The sequence below is a fragment of the Hemiscyllium ocellatum genome, chromosome 7 (assembly GCF_020745735.1).
Source record: "Hemiscyllium ocellatum isolate sHemOce1 chromosome 7, sHemOce1.pat.X.cur, whole genome shotgun sequence".
Classification (NCBI taxonomy): Eukaryota; Metazoa; Chordata; class Chondrichthyes; order Orectolobiformes; family Hemiscylliidae; genus Hemiscyllium; species Hemiscyllium ocellatum.
In genome coordinates this window covers 89,195,471-89,211,206 of record NC_083407.1, presented here as the reverse complement: position 1 = coordinate 89,211,206, position 15,736 = coordinate 89,195,471, and the positions used below count along the sequence as shown (strand labels likewise).

Genomic DNA, 15,736 nt, shown 5'->3' with positions numbered 1-15,736 from the left:
TCTATCCTTTTCCAAGACTATTTTAAAACTGAGAGAATTATGGGCGCTGGCCCCAAAATGCTCTCCCACTGATACCTCAGTTATCTGCCCTATCTTATTTCCCAAGAAATAAGGTTTTGCATCTTCTCTGGTAGGTACATTCACATATTGAATCAAAACATTTTCCTGTATCCACTTCACAAGTTCTTGTCCAATTTGCAATATTTGAAAGGCATCTGGATGGGTATATGAATGGGAAGGGTTTGGAGGAATATGGGCTGGGTGCTGGCAGGTGGGACTAGATTGGGTAGGGATATCGGTTGGCATGGACGAGTTGGACTGAAGGGTCTGTTTCCATACTGTACATCTTTACGACTCCATGACTCCATAAACCCTTAACGCTATGGCAACCCCAGTCTATGTTTGGAAAGCTAAAATCCCCTCCTATAACCATTCTATTTTTCTTACAGATAACTGAGACATCCTTACAAATTTGTTTCTCAATTTCCTTCTGGCAATTATGGGATCTATAATACAATTCCAGTAAGGTGATCATCCCTTTCTTATTTCTCAGTTCAACTCAAATAACTTCCCTGGATGTATTTCTGGGAATACCGTCTCTCAGTACAGCTGTAATGCTGTCCCTCAGTGGAAGATGAGGCATTCTTCTCTCATTCGTCAGGCGGCTTACATTTGATGGTGGAGGGTGCACAGGAATTGCATGCCCTTGGCTGAGTGGGAGGGGAAGTCGAAGTGGTCGGCCACAGGGCGGTGGGGTTGTTTGGTACCTGTATCCCAGAGATGTTCTCTGAATTGTTCCATGAATTGGTGTCTTGTCTCCCCAAAGCAGGGGACACCACTTTGAAAGCAACAGACGCAGTAGATAAGATGGGTGGATGTGCAGGTGAATCTCTGCTGGATATAAAAAGATCCTTTGGGGCCTCGGACGGAGCTGAGGGTGAGATGTGGATGCAGGTTTTACACCTTTTACGGTGGCGGAGGAAGGTTCCAGGAGTGGAGAGTGGGTAGGTGGGGGAGGGGGTGGACCTAACAAGGGAATGGTCTCTGCAGAACACAGATTGGGATATGGAGGGAAACACATCTCTAGTGTAGGGGTCTGACTGTAGGTGGTAGAAATTATGGAGGATGATGCACTTTATCTAGAGATTAGTGGGGTTGAAGGTGAGGAATGGGGGTTCTATCCTTGTTGCAGTTGGAGAGGCAGGGTTCGAAGGTGGAGGTATGGGAAGTGGAGGAGATATGCTGGAGAGCATTGTTGATAAAGTGGGAGGGGAAATTGTGGTCCTTGAAATAGGAGGGCACCTGGGATGTCCTGGAGTGGAATTGCACCTCCTGGGAGCAGATACGACAAAGGCAGAGGAATTGGAAGTCAGGGATTGCATTTTTGTGGGAGGTGGATGGGAGGAGGTGTAGTCATTTCAGTTGTGGGAATCAGTGGGTCTGCAGTCCTCCCTTTCTTCTAGTTGCTGAAAACAGCTCCAGTTTATTCAGCCTCTCGCTGAAGCTCAATGCCTCCAACCCTGGCAACACCATGTAAATCTTTTCTGAACTCTTTCAAGTTTCACAAGATCATTCTTGTAGCAGGGACACACAGAATTGAATGCAGTATTCCAATAGTGGCCTGACCAATGTTCTGTACAGCTGTAACATGACCTTCCAAAGCCTATACTCAATGCACTGAAGAGTAAAGGCCCGTGTACAAATGCCTTCTTCACTACCCTGTCTACCTGTAACTCTATTTTTAAAAAACTATGAACCTGCACTCCAAGGTCTCTTTGTTCGGCAGCACTCCCCAGGACCTTACCATTAAGTGTATAAGTCCTGTCCTGATTTGCTTTTCCAAAATGCACCACCTCTCATTGATCTAAATTAAATTATGGGCGGCACGGTGGCAATGGGCGGCACGGTGGCAATGGGCGGCACGGTGGCAATGGGCGGCACGGTGGCACAGTGGTTAGCACTGCTGCCTCACAGCGCCTGAGACCCGGGTTCAATTCCCGACTCAGGCGACTGACTGTGTGGAGTTTGCACGTTCTCCCCGTGTCTGCGTGGGTTTCCTCTGGGTGCTCCAGTTTCCTCCCACAATCCAAAGATGTGCAGGTCAGGTGAATTGGCCATGCTAAATTGACCGTAGTATTAGGTAAGGGGTATGGGTGGGTTGCGCTTCAGTGGGTCGGTGTGGACTTGTTGGGCCGAAGCGCCTGTTTCCACACTGTAAGTCTAATCTAAGTCTAATCTAAACTTCATCTGCCACTCCTCAGCCCATTTGTCCATCAGATCATCATTGTACTCTGAGGGAACCTTCTTCGCTGTCCACTATGTCACCAATTTCAGTATCATCTGCAAACTTACAAACCATATCTCATATGTTCACATTCAAACCATTTATATAAATGACGAAAAACTTTGGGCATCTCATATTAGTTAATGTGTCATTTAGACGGGAAAAATAGTAGGGAAAAAAGGATGGAGAAAGTGAGGACTGCAGATGCTGGAGATCAGAGCTCAAAATATGTTGCTGGAAAAGCGCAGCAGGTCAGGCAGCATCCAAGGAACAGGAGATTCGACGTTTTGGGCATAAGCCCTTCTTCAGGAATCCTGAAGGAGGGCTTATGCCCGAAACGTCGAATCTCCTGTTCCATGGATGCTGTCTGACCTACAGGGGAAAAAAAGGATGTGCATTTTAGTTCATGGAACCAAAAGTGCACAATAACACAACTTAATACATCATCAGAGCTATAAATAGCATTGTTCGCAAATAAATGTGATGAGTGAAAGATCTCTGAACTTGGATGAATAATTTAGAATTAATACACAGAACAGTAATACATCAGTACAAACTTACTTTTGGAGTCATAATTTAAGCAACTTCCTCCTTACATGCATATCTAGGTGTTAATCAGTTTAGGAGCTGACTTTTTTTTGGGCAACTACATTGAACTATGGGAACCACATCCTTTTGAATGACACTGCAAATTCCAGTGAAAGCATTGCATAGGGAACATAATAGGCTGCAATGTACTGTTATCTTCTTTCACACAACAATTAAAATGAAATGGAAGCAAAACACTATCAACAATACACGAAGTGGCCTTTCAATGTTTTCTTTGCATTTACTGTATAAGTCATGTGTGATGCAGTTTTTTTTGTGGCGCTGTCAAATCATTATAGTTATTTGAATAACAAAAGAAAATGCACAGTGGGCATTTCAGCCCAGCGTATAAATACCAAGCTCTGTCAAACAGTAACACATTTGGTTACGAAGCCAATTGCGAATTCAAAATGGGAAAGGCAAGAATTATTAGGGGTTCACATATTGTATTAAAAGTTTCCATTAGGAATGGCTAAATGTGAGAAATTATGAATTTACAAACCTGTTTCTTCCCTCACAGATCATCTTTTACGAGGACAGGAACTTCCAGGGACGGCACTATGAGTGCAGCAGTGACTGTGCCGACCTGTCCCCTTACTTCAGCCGCTGTAACTCCATCCGTGTTGAGAGTGACTGGTGGGTGCTCTATGAGAGACCCAATTACATGGGATACCAGTATGTTCTGACCAGGGGAGAGTATTCTGACTACCAGCGCTGGATGGGATTCAATGACAATATCTGGTCATGTCGCACTTACCCATATGTAAGTTATTTCTGATGGTGTGTATTTTCTGATCAAACTGACACTGAGATAATGATTAACGCACTCCATATTTGTCTAAGTAAGGTGTAAATGCGATCTTCATTTCACAGGGTTGATTTTATTTTTCTTCAACGGTCACAGGTAATGAACAGTTACAGACCCGTTTGATTTAGCAATCCACTAAATTGTGTTTCTGTTGTTGTCAAAAATTAGTAACTACCTTTGTCAAATTGTAACCGCACTTGTTGTATGGGTAATCCTTCAGTCAATAGTTGTGCAAACTGGGAAGTTAGTTCTGCATCATTTAACTACAACTTGGTGCTGGGATCCAATTGAAACATTTACTCATAACACATCAGATACTCAGAACTGAAAGTCTAATTGGCATATTGATATTGACATTGCAGAAAGTACCAAGGCCAAATTGGTTTAAATATAGCACAATAAACCTGGTAATGGGCACGTTTTCATTCATCCCATTCATCTTACTGTAAATGACAGAAAAGATGACAGAAAAGGGAATGCTGGCCCCACTTGGACAAATAGTTTCTTTACAAAAGAAACCAGAAATACATTAAGATTTCTACTGATAACAGTATACTTCTGTCTGTAAGCATGAAATATCATCAGTCCCTCATTTATTGATTGTAGATATTTTTGTAGCTGCATCACAAATCTTTCATGTCTCTCTATTCCAGTACCGAGGAGGCTCCTACAGAATGAGGGTTTATGAGAGGCCTGACTTTGGAGGACAGATGATGGAATTCATGGATGACTGTCCATCTGTCTACGATCGTTTCCGTTACCGTGACATCCACTCCTGCCATGTGATGGATGGTTACTGGATCTTCTATGAACATCCCAATTACAGTGGGCGCCAGTACTTCATGAGGCCCAGTGAATACAGGAGATACAGTGACTGGGGAGCAACCTGTTCAACTATTGGATCTTTCAGGCGAATGAGGGACTTTTAGTCTGCAACTGTAATGCATTACCATATTTTGTTAAATTAATTGTCAAAATAATAAAACATCTCTTCATGACACTGCACTCTTGTTTAATTCACTCATTATTGGGTCTTCATTAAAATAGTTCAAAAGCATGCTGGTATCTGGTGGTTTCATGGAGAACACTTCATCACGGTGATCTTGGTGACATGATCATCTTTAAAGTAAGTAAATAGTAAAGGAGAAAATGCAATGGTCAGGAAGGAAACGCATTGCACGGGCCACCATTACACCCGCTGTTGATGTTTTTTGAAATGTATGCAGTCAGTGAGACAGCAAAGGCACAATGCCAAAGCTGCACCTGCCTCAGTAATGATTACTTTCAACTTTCTTGAGGTTTGAGGCATTTTGCAGCTTATGGGATCCTACAGCTTCCAATGTTTCTGCTCTAAATGTAATAACTTCACAGAGCGTAGTATCCTGTTGCCAAATCTCCCTTTATTTATATGTGGACAACCTTTAATACAGATCCAGCTCCCTCAGAGCCACCTCTCAGAGTCAACAGAACCTCTGACAATCCTGTTTATATCTGTCAGCCAGGGCTCCCTGATTGGATCAGATTAGCAGCCTCAATCAGGGAACTCATATTCAATGGCAGCCACCTGGCTGACCAAGATTGAGTCCAGGAAAAGGACTTGCATAGTCGACCTAGGGTTTACCTGGCCAGTCCCATTACAGTCACTATATCCCTCCCCTCTTACTCCAAGGACAAAGGCTAGTTCTCTTTTTTGTTGCAGATCCCGGGATATTTTGGCCCCGGGTCAGGTTCCCCCAGCTCTGCCTTGGATATTTGTGGCCTGTAATGCACAGTGCCATGCCTCTTGTCCCTGAAACATCCTGCAACATCCTGGAAGAAATTCATTCACGTCTTCAGGTGACAAAGGTATCAAGGCCATGATATCTATCATGTCCATTTTAGATTCTGAAATATCTTCTACACTTGTTATACCATGAGTTCCAGAAGAATCGGAAAGATCTTTGAGGAGCCCGCATGTTGCGCTCCCACACCATTTGTGAGTTTGCAGCTTTCATGTGGTCCACATGTTTGTTTAGGGCCATTGCACTGACCCGAACGTCATATATCAATGGACCTGACCTCGCATCAACCTTGTCTCTCACCCATACAAGGCAATTCCTGTGGTTCCTACATCAAACTTTGTCACCTTGAACTAAACTGTCTCTCTGGCTAAGAGGAGTCTTGTGTCAGCGTTGGTGCTCCTGGTACAGTTTCACTCTCTCTCACATACCCAGGGAGATCAGATTTAACCTGATGCAGTGCCTTTTCCCCATTAGCAACTCTGCTGGAGCTATCCCTGTAGCTGCAAGTGGGGTGCCCCAATAATCAAATAGGAACTGGGACAATTTGGTATTGAGTGAAGCTGTAGGCTGCTTCTTCAAGGCAGCCCTCAAAGTTTGGACTGCTCTTTCTGCCATACCATTGCATGGTGGATGGTGTGGAGCTGCCCTTACATGACAAATATCATTTGACTCTATAAAATACTTTAAATTCTCTGCTGGTAAACGATGGCTCATTATCTGTGACCACAATTCCAAGAGTTTGTTTATTGCAAAAGATGTATGCAGTTATGCATTCTATGCATGTTCAGCCATTCTGAGTGGCCATCCACAATGATTAAGAACATTGAGTCTGTGAAAGGACTTGCATAGTTGATCTGTATTCGAGTCTATGATTTACCTGGCCGTTCCCATGAATGTGGAAGAGTGTTAGCCGTAATTTCTTGTCCTTAGTGGCACTTTGGGCACTACCCTACCAATGCAGCAAAGTCTGCATCCAATCCTGGCCACTAGATATAATTTCTTGCCAGCAACTTCAGTTTGGAAACTTCTAGATGACTCTGGTGGTATTCAGCCAGAATCTCAATGCGACAGTTGCTTGGGACAATCACTGTTGTCCCCCCACAATAACATACTGTTCTCTACTGTGATCTGGTCTTCAAGGATTCAAAAAGATATCAATTCTAATTGTGACTGCCCTTTGGTTTCCCCCATCATCGCCAACTATTTCAGATTTGTCAGCAAAGGATCTTTCAGTGTCTAAAGTCTGATATTGTCAGCTGTGATTGGAAACGTGTACAGAAAATTTAAAGCCATCACAGACTCTTCCAGTGGCAGTAGCACCAGGGGTGTATCTGCCAGTGGGAGGCAGCTACTTTGCCTCCCAGTGGTACTCCAACTTGTAATTACTGGCAGTTAGTAATAGAGCTTACCAGTGAATTTGGCCTGAAGCTATTGGCAGCACTGCCTTGTCCTCTTTAAGTAGATCTAGCATGGGCTTCTTGTTGGTTATTATTACAAATTTACATCTGTGAAGATATTGGCGGAACTTCCTGACTCCAAATGTGATCACCAAAACTTCCTCCTCTGTCTGGGCATATATCCGCTCGGCAATAGCCAAAATGCATATGTGATTGAGCATTATGCTACCCTGATGCTGTGCAGGGAGGCATCGCATGTCCTTACCAGAACTCATATGGTATCATTGTGTGCCAGCACCTTAGAGGATGATTGCTGTTTCTTCACTTCACTATTAGACTAATAGAGTCAGAGAGATGTATAGCACGAACCCTTTGGCCCAACTCGTCCTTGCCAATCAGATATTGTGCATTAATTTAGTGCCATTGGCCAGCATTTGGCCAATATCCCTATAAACTCTTCATATTCATATACCCGTCCAGATGCCTGTTAAATGTTTCATCAGTCTCCACAACCTCCTCTGGCACCCTATGTGTGAAAAGGTTGGCCTTAGGTACTTTTGTGATCTTCCCCTCTCACCTTAACCCAATTTCCTCTAGTTTTGGACTCCACTCTCCTGGGGAAAAGACCTTGACTGTTTATCCTATCTATTCCTCTATTAATTTTATAAACCTCTATAAGGTCCCCCCTCAGCCTCCGACGCTCTAAGAAAACAGACCCCAGCCTATTCAGCCTCTCCCTATTGCTCAAACCCTCCAACCCTGGCAACATCCTTTTAAAACTTTTCTGAACCCTTACAAGTTTCACAACATCCTTCTGTTAGGAGGGAGACCAGAATTGAGCACATATGTACCAAAAAACAAGTATAATTACACAAAGTGACAAGGGCAGTTACTAACTTGTGGCAGAGACAGAAACACAACTTAGTGGCTTGGTAAATCCAACTGGGTGTGACAATCCACTACCTGTCACCATCATTGACGTAAGTTAAAATTAATCTTGTGAAAATAAAAATCTTTTTGACACCTGATTTAGACAAGCCCAACAGTTGAGTGCATGAATCATTACCCCAGTTTGATCAGAAAATATAAACCAGTGGGAATAACTTACCTATTGGTAAGTGCAACATGATCTGATGTTGTCATTGAATCCCATCCAGTGCTGGTGGTCAGGGCTCTCTGATTGGACCAGGTTAGCAGCCCCAATCAGGGAACTCACATTCGATGATGGCTACGTGGTTGACCTTATTAAGATCACTACTTCCGAGTCTGAGAATACAGCTGGTTCTTTCTTCGTAGTTTCTCCAGAGACATTTTAGCACCAGGTCAGCTTCCTCCCACCCTGCCTGTGATACATACACCCTGTAATGCACTGTAGCTCACTTCTTGCACCTGGAGCATCTCAGAAGAAATTCATTCTCATCTTCAGACAGCAAAGGTGCTGAGGTGGTAATATCCACTGTGTTCATCTCAGATTCTGAGGTGTCTTCAACACCAGATGGAGAGGGAAAACCCACAGGTTTCAGAACAATTGGAAAGTTTGTAGAGGAGCCGGTCATGTTTTGGTTCCGCACACTTTCCAAGTTTGCAGCTTTCATGTGGTCCAGGTGCTTGTTCAGGACCTTCATACTGACCCGAACGTTTTACGTCACTGTTCCTGACCTTGCATTGACCATGCTCTTACCTATGCAGGGCCATTCTTGTGGCTCCTACACCAACCTTTTTCCCCTGGAGTACCCAACATTGATGTTTCCTGATGCTGTTTCATCCTCACCCCCAGGTTCAGGAAGACCAGACTTAACCTGTTGCAGTGTCTTTTCCACATGAGTTACTCTGCTAGAGCTATCCTAATATTTATTTGAGGGGTAATCAAATAGGACCTGAAACAGCTTTGTACCTAATGAAGCAGTAGGCTGGTTCTTTAAGCCTACCTTCAAAGTTTGGACTACACTTTCTTCCAGACCATCGAACCATCGAATATCCTTATATGACAAATCCAATTCGACTTTAGGATAACTCAGATTCCCTGCAGGTGAATGATGTCCCATTATCTGTGATCTCAGTTCCAGTAGTCCACGTATTGAAAAAGATGCGTGCATTATTTCTATTGTCGTCACCGTGTTTTATGTATGAACTTTATGCACACCCAGCTATTTTGAGTGGTCCTCCACAATGACTAAGAACATTGAGCCCACGAAAGGGCCTTCACAGTCAATGTGTAACTGAGTCCAGGGTTTACCGTACCATTTCCACGAATGTGGGAGAGCTGCTGGTTGTAACTTTGCCCTTGTGGCACTCTGGGCACCGCCCCACCAGTGCAGCTATGTCTGTATCCAAATCTTGGCACCTGACATAACTTCTCGCCAACATCTTTATTTTGGAAACCCCTGGATGACCAGGATGGTATTCAGCCAGTATCTCATGGTGACCTGTACTCAGGACAATCACTCTTGCTCCCCACAATAATATGCTCTCCTCTGCAGTGATCAGGTTTCTCAGGGCCCAAAAAGGTATCACTTCTGTTTGTGATGGCCCTTTGGTTTCCCCATCACCGCCAGCTATTTCAATTTAATCAGGAGCAGATCTTTCTGTGTCCAAAGTCTGACATTGTCAGCTGTGACTGTTAGTGTGTCCAGAAAATTTAAAACCATTATGGACTCTTCCAGTGGTGGCACCATGTGTTTTGTATCTGTCATTGAGAGGTGGCTCAGTGCATCCAAATTTGTTAAGTGGCCTCTTAAACCTTGCTCTTAAACTTGTAATTATAAGCACTTAGTATTAGAGCCCATTGCTGAAATTGGCCTGAAGCTATGGTTGGTACTGCCTTATCCTCATTAAGTAGAGGTGCAGGGTTTTGTTTTCTGTTATTGTTTCAAATATTTTGTAAAGGGATTGGTGACTGACTCCAGATATGACTGCCAAACCCTCCTTCTCTAATTGGTTTGTATTTATGCACTGCATTAGCTGAAGTCTTGGATGCATACGGATGGATTACCTATGGGGGTAGGGGGTGTAGGTTTGCAGGGATGGGGTGGGGGAGTCAATCTGAGTGGGGTGCTCTTCCGAGGGTCGGTGTGGATTTGGTGGGCTGGATGGCCTGTTTCCGCACCGTAGGGATTCTACAATAGTTCAATGATAATCTCCCATTCTTCTAAAGTCCAGAGAATTGAGACCCACTTTACTCAGCTTGTCATCATAGTGCAACTCCTTCATCCTAGCAACCAAGTCAATGAATCTTCACTGTACCACTTCCATTGGAGTATATCATTCCCTAGATATGGAGACCAAAACAGCATACAATATTTCAGGTATTTCTTACAAATTGCCCATCTCGTTGTAACAAGACTTCCTGATTCCTGTATTTCCAACCTTCTTGCAATAAAGGTCAATGTGCCATTTGCCTTCCAAATCATTTCTGCTCGTGCACGTTAACTTTCTATGTTGCTTTTCCAAGAACACACCAGTCTCTTTGAACATCAAAATTTAGAAGGTTGACATTTTTTAACATTATTCTGCTTTTCTATTCTTACCACCAAAGTGAATTACGTCACACCTCTCCACATTAAACTGCATCTGCCACCTTGTACATATTCCATTAACCTGCCTGTATTGCTTGGGCATCTATTTTGTCCTTCTCAGCAGAAATTTCCACTTACAGCTACATATCATCTATGACTTTTGGTACATTACACGACAAACTTTGAACGGATCAATTAGGATGAGGAAGATTTGGCCCTTGAGCTTGCTTCATTATTTGATAAGATTATAACTGAACGGTGCCTACCTTCCCATCTACGCTTTGACTCCTTTGTCAGTCAAGAATCTCGTAAACTGAGCATTAAAAGTATTCAATGATTCTGCCTCCTGTGCTCCCTAAGGAAGAGAATTCCACAGATTATTGACCTCTGAAAGAAAACCAAATCTTCAACTATGTCTTCAGTGGAAGCCCCTTTATTTTTAAACTGTGCTTCTTCATTGGAGTCGCACCTACAAGGGGAAACATACACTTAACATTCACCCCATCAAATCTCCTCAGGAGTTATGGTTGGACAATATCATCTTTGCTCTTCTAAACAGCAATGAATATAGGTGCAACCTATCCAACCTTTCCTCATAAGAGTATTGACCCATTATCCCAGGAATCAGATACATGAACCATCTCTGAACTGCTTCTGAAGAAATTCTATCATTTCCTAAGTAACGAGACCAATATTGTGTCTGCTGATCCAGAGTGGGAGGTAATGCTAAACTATTGCTAGACTATTAATCCAGAGACTTTTCAGACTTGAGGCCTGTGACCAGTGGTGTTCCACAAGGATTGGTGCTGGGTCCACTGTTTTTCATCATTTATATAAATGATTTGGATGTGACCAAGGAAGTATGGTTAGTAGTTTGCAGGTGATACCAAAATTGGAGGTGTAGAGGACAGTGAAGCAAGTTACCGCAGAGGACAATGGGAACTTGATCAGATGGGCCAATGGGCTGACGAGGGGCAGATGGAGTTTAATTTAGATAAATGTGAGATGCTGCATTTTGGAAAAGCTAATCAGGACAGGACTTATACACTTAATGGGGAGTGTTGCACAACAAAGAGACCTTGGAGTGCAGGTTCATAGTTCCTTGAAAGTAGAGTCGCAGGCAGATAGGATAATGAAAAAGGCATTTAGTATGCTTTCCTTTATTGGTCAGAGTATTGAGTACAGGAGTTAGCAGGTCATGTCGCAGCTGTACAGGATATTGGTTTTGCCACTTTTGGAATATTGTGTGCAATTCTGCTCTCCTTTCTATCAGAAGATTTTTTTAGTAGATTAGATTAGATTAGATTACTTACAGTGTGGAAACAGGCCCTTCGGCCCAACAAGTCCATACCGACCCATCGAAGTGCAACTCACCCATTCCCCTACATTTACCCCTTTTACATTACACTATGGGCAATTTAGCATGGCCAATTCACCTGACCTGTACATCTTTGGACTGTGGGAGGAAACCGGAGCACCCGAAGGAAAGCCACGCAGACACGGGGAGAATGTGCAAACTCCGCACAGTCAGTCGCCTGAGGTGGGAATTGAACCCGGGTCTCTGGCGCTGTGAGGCAGCAGTGCTAACCACTGTGCCAGGGTGTTGTGAAACTTGAAAGGGTTCAGAAAAGATTTACAAGGATGTTGCCAGGGTTGAGGATTTGAGCTATAGAGAGAAGCTGAATACATTGGGGCTGTCTTCTCTGGACTGTCAGAGGCTAAGGGGTGGCTTATAGAGGTTTATAAAATCATTAGGGGCATGGACAGGATAAATAGACAAAGTCTTTTCCCTGGGATGGGGGAGTCTAGAACTAAAGGGCATACGTTTAGGGTGAGAGTGGAAAGACGTAAAAGGGATCTAAGTGAGAATGCGTATAGGGTATAAGCAAGCAGGGAAAGAATTGAGTTTTGTGAAACAAGAGGTTCAGCTGAGAATGAATCAGATCAGATAAGAACATACAGTTAACAATGGGGTTCAGGAGACAGGGGTTATGGGTTAACAAGGTGGAAAAGCATTCACAATGTAGAGCCATTTAACAATATTGGAAGCATTCAGTATGCAACGTCAGTTAACAAGGTGAAAAGTATTCATTATGTGAAGACAGTTAACAGAGTGAAGAACATTCATTGTGTAACAGCAGATGGCTTAATCTTTACTGTTGATGCTCGCTGATTGCAACCATCACCCAGTTAATGTGTATTGCCTTATGTGGATGTTCCTCCCTGTAAAATGACTATATAGTTCATTGAGAAACTGTTGTTCTAGAGAAGAATGCAATCCTATGTCTTTATGCAAATGGACGGTTATTTTCTCTCCCTCCAAGGCCTGGAATAAAGATGAAAGAGGTAAAACTACGCTGTGTCTCTGAACATTTTGCTTCATCTGAGGGGGGAATGGGACAACAATATTGGCGAAGTCGGCTGGATCCAAACGAATAGTTACAATCGGACAGTGTCAGCTGCCACCCGGAATGTCAATGTCTTGAGATGGACGAGCCCACAAGGTAACATTTTAAACTTTGGTCCTTCTCAATATTCCTGTGTGCTGGTGATGGTCCCCTTGCTCGCTCGCACTTCCTCTATGGACGACTCAAATGGTAATTAGTTCAGTAGAGAGACACAGTTTCTCAAGTGCGCTGGCAGGCAGAGGTTCGAGTCTTCTGTGTTGCATTTGGGGGAGGGGGTATGATTGAGGTTCGAGTCCTCTGTGCGGTACTGGGGTTCGAGTCCCCTGGGGTGGGTGTATTTGAGGTTCAAATCCTCTGTGTGGTACTGGGTTAGAGTCCCCTGGGGTGGGTGTGATTGAAGTTCAAGTCCTCTGTGCGGTACTGGGGTTTGAATCCCCTGGGGTGGGTGTAATTGAGGTTCGAGTCCTCTGCACGGTACTGGGGTTAATGCCCCCTGGGTGGGTGCGATTCAGGTTTCAGTCCTCTGCGCGTTACTATGGTTTGAGTCTACTGGGTGCGTTAATTTAAGGTTCAAATCCTCCGCACTTCACTGAGGTTTGAGCTTTCTGTGTTTAAGTGATCTTTTAGCTCTCTGTGTTTAAACTAGGTTTGAGGTTTCTGTGTTTAAGTGAGGTTTAAGCGCTCTGTGTTTAGTTGGGGTTTGAGTTTTCTGTGTTTAATTGGGGTTTAAGTTTTCTGTGTTTAAGTGGCATTTGGGTTCTTTGTGTTTGAATGGGGTTCGAGTCTTCATGAGGAATAAAGTAAGAAAGGGGTTAAAGTCCCGAAGTGGTGAAACTTGATGTGTTTGATGTTTCAAAATTTTATTTTGTTAAAATACTGGTTCAGAAAATCCTTTTAAGTAACTGTTTTATCTTGTTCGAATCAGGATCTCAATTCAATGTGTTTTTCCGGCTGTGTAATAGGGCAGATTTTGTTCTTACATTAAAATTTTACATCATTATGTCCTTTTAAGTTATCAAACTTGTAACCTTAAAATAAATTGATTGAGTGTCCTGAAATTATATAATGCCTGTTTAAAAAAGAAGAGCTGGGTCAGTGGTCATTCTTTAGCCAGAGGAGAGTATTATGTTAAAATATCTTTGCTGCTGTGTTTTTAATGCAGAGTGTTCAGAAAAAGAGAGTGCATTTTGAGTGTGATGTTTCATTTGGATTTTAGAGAATGTCAGAACTTGAGGCTGAGCTGTTTAAATTCTGTTAATTATTGTTAAGACTTCATTGGCCCTTTTCATATTACAAATTCAAAGAATGTTGATTTCTACCAAAGTTAAAAATCACACGACACCAGGTTATAGTCCAGCAGGTTTACTTGGAAGCACTAGCTTTTGGAACACTGCTCCTTCATCAGGTGATTGATCTGGCAGATGGAGTTTAATTCAGATAAATGTGAGGTGCTGCATTTTGGGAAAGCAAATCTTAACAGGACTTATACACTTAATGGTAAGGTCCTAGGGAGTGTTGCTGAACAAAGAGACCTTGGAGTGCAAATTCATAATTCCTTGAAAGTGGAGTCGCAGGTAGATAGGATAGTGAAGAAGGCGTTTGGTATGCTTTCCTTTATTGGTAAGAGTATTGAGTACAGGAGTTGGGAGGTTATGTTGCGGCTGTACAGGACATGGAATATTTCGTGCAATTCTGGTCTCCTTCCTATCGGAAAGATGTTGTGAAACTTGAAAGGGTTCAGAAAAGATTTACAAGGATGTTGCCAGGGTTGGAATATTTGAGCTCTAGGGAGAGGCTGAACAGGCTGGGGCTATTTTCCCTGGAACATTGGAGGCTGAGGGGTGACCTTATAGAGGTCTACAAAATTTTGAGGGGCATGGATAGGATAAATAGACAAAAGTCTTTTTCTGGGGTCGGGGAGTCCAGAACTAGAGGGCATGGGTTTAGGGTGAGAGGGGAAAGATATAAAAGAGACCTAAGGGGCAACCTTTTCATGTAGAGGGTGGTACGTGTATGGAATGAGCTGCCAGAGGATGTGATGGAGGCTGGTACAATTGCAACATTTAAGAGGCATTTGGATGAGCATATGAACAGGAAGGGTTTGGAGGGATATGGACTGGGTGCTGGCAGGTGGGACTAGATTGGGTCGGCATGGACAGGTTGGACTGTAGGGTCTGTTTCCATGCTGTACATCTCTATGACTCTATAAACCTCTTGGACTATAACCTGGTGTTGTGATTTTTGACTTTGTTCACTCCAGTTAAACACCGGCATTTCCAAATCATGTCTACCACAGTTGCCAATGTAATTCTGATTGTTTTATTTGGGAAGTTTCATTTAGAGAAAATATTTTAATATATTCAGCAATTGTTTCCCACAAATATCTGCCTCTTCAATTGCTAAAGCACAGGAAACATTTTGTTGTTTTCCAGATTTTTGAAATACTTTTCCTGATAGTTTTCACATTAGCCAAGTATCAATTTACTAAAAGAAAATAATTTTTGAGTAATCTGGATGGAGGCACCGAGGATTTGATTTTAGGACCATTGATTATTGTTTATAATTGACTAACTTGTTTAGGCAGTCCAATTTAGAAGTTTCTTGATTGTATAAAACTTGATAATGGAATAAATAATGAACAGAGTAACAGACTTCAAGCATTCAAAGGATGTTGAAATAGCAGACACAAATTAGTGTAGTTAAACGTAAGATTGTCTTCATACTGATAACTACCTTGGCTAGGAAGGAATGAGAGGAAACGCAGATATACTTTCAGCAGCTAACATCTTCTCGAGAGTTTCTCTATTCATGGTAAAGCACACCTTCGGACCACCACCCACCCCTCCACAACCTGATCTAATGGATTCAATCAGCTCCCCAAATGAACACAAAAAGTTAAGAAAATAACAACAATGAAGAGGTATGTTTTTTGTCAGTGGCCTTCCTATAGCGCAC

At 42.8% G+C, this 15,736-nt stretch overlaps 1 protein-coding gene across 1 annotated transcript; it reads left to right on the top strand.

The window, feature by feature from the left end:
• Nucleotides 1-231: 231 nt before the first annotated feature.
• LOC132817191 (gamma-crystallin M2-like) lies at nucleotides 232-4,609 on the top strand. The gene is made up of 3 exons (XM_060827468.1): nucleotides 232-240; nucleotides 3,393-3,635; nucleotides 4,334-4,609. Exons 1-3 carry the CDS (start codon nucleotides 232-234, stop codon nucleotides 4,607-4,609), a joined length of 528 nt encoding a protein of 175 aa, XP_060683451.1.
• The last annotated feature ends 11,127 nt before the right edge of the window (nucleotides 4,610-15,736 follow it).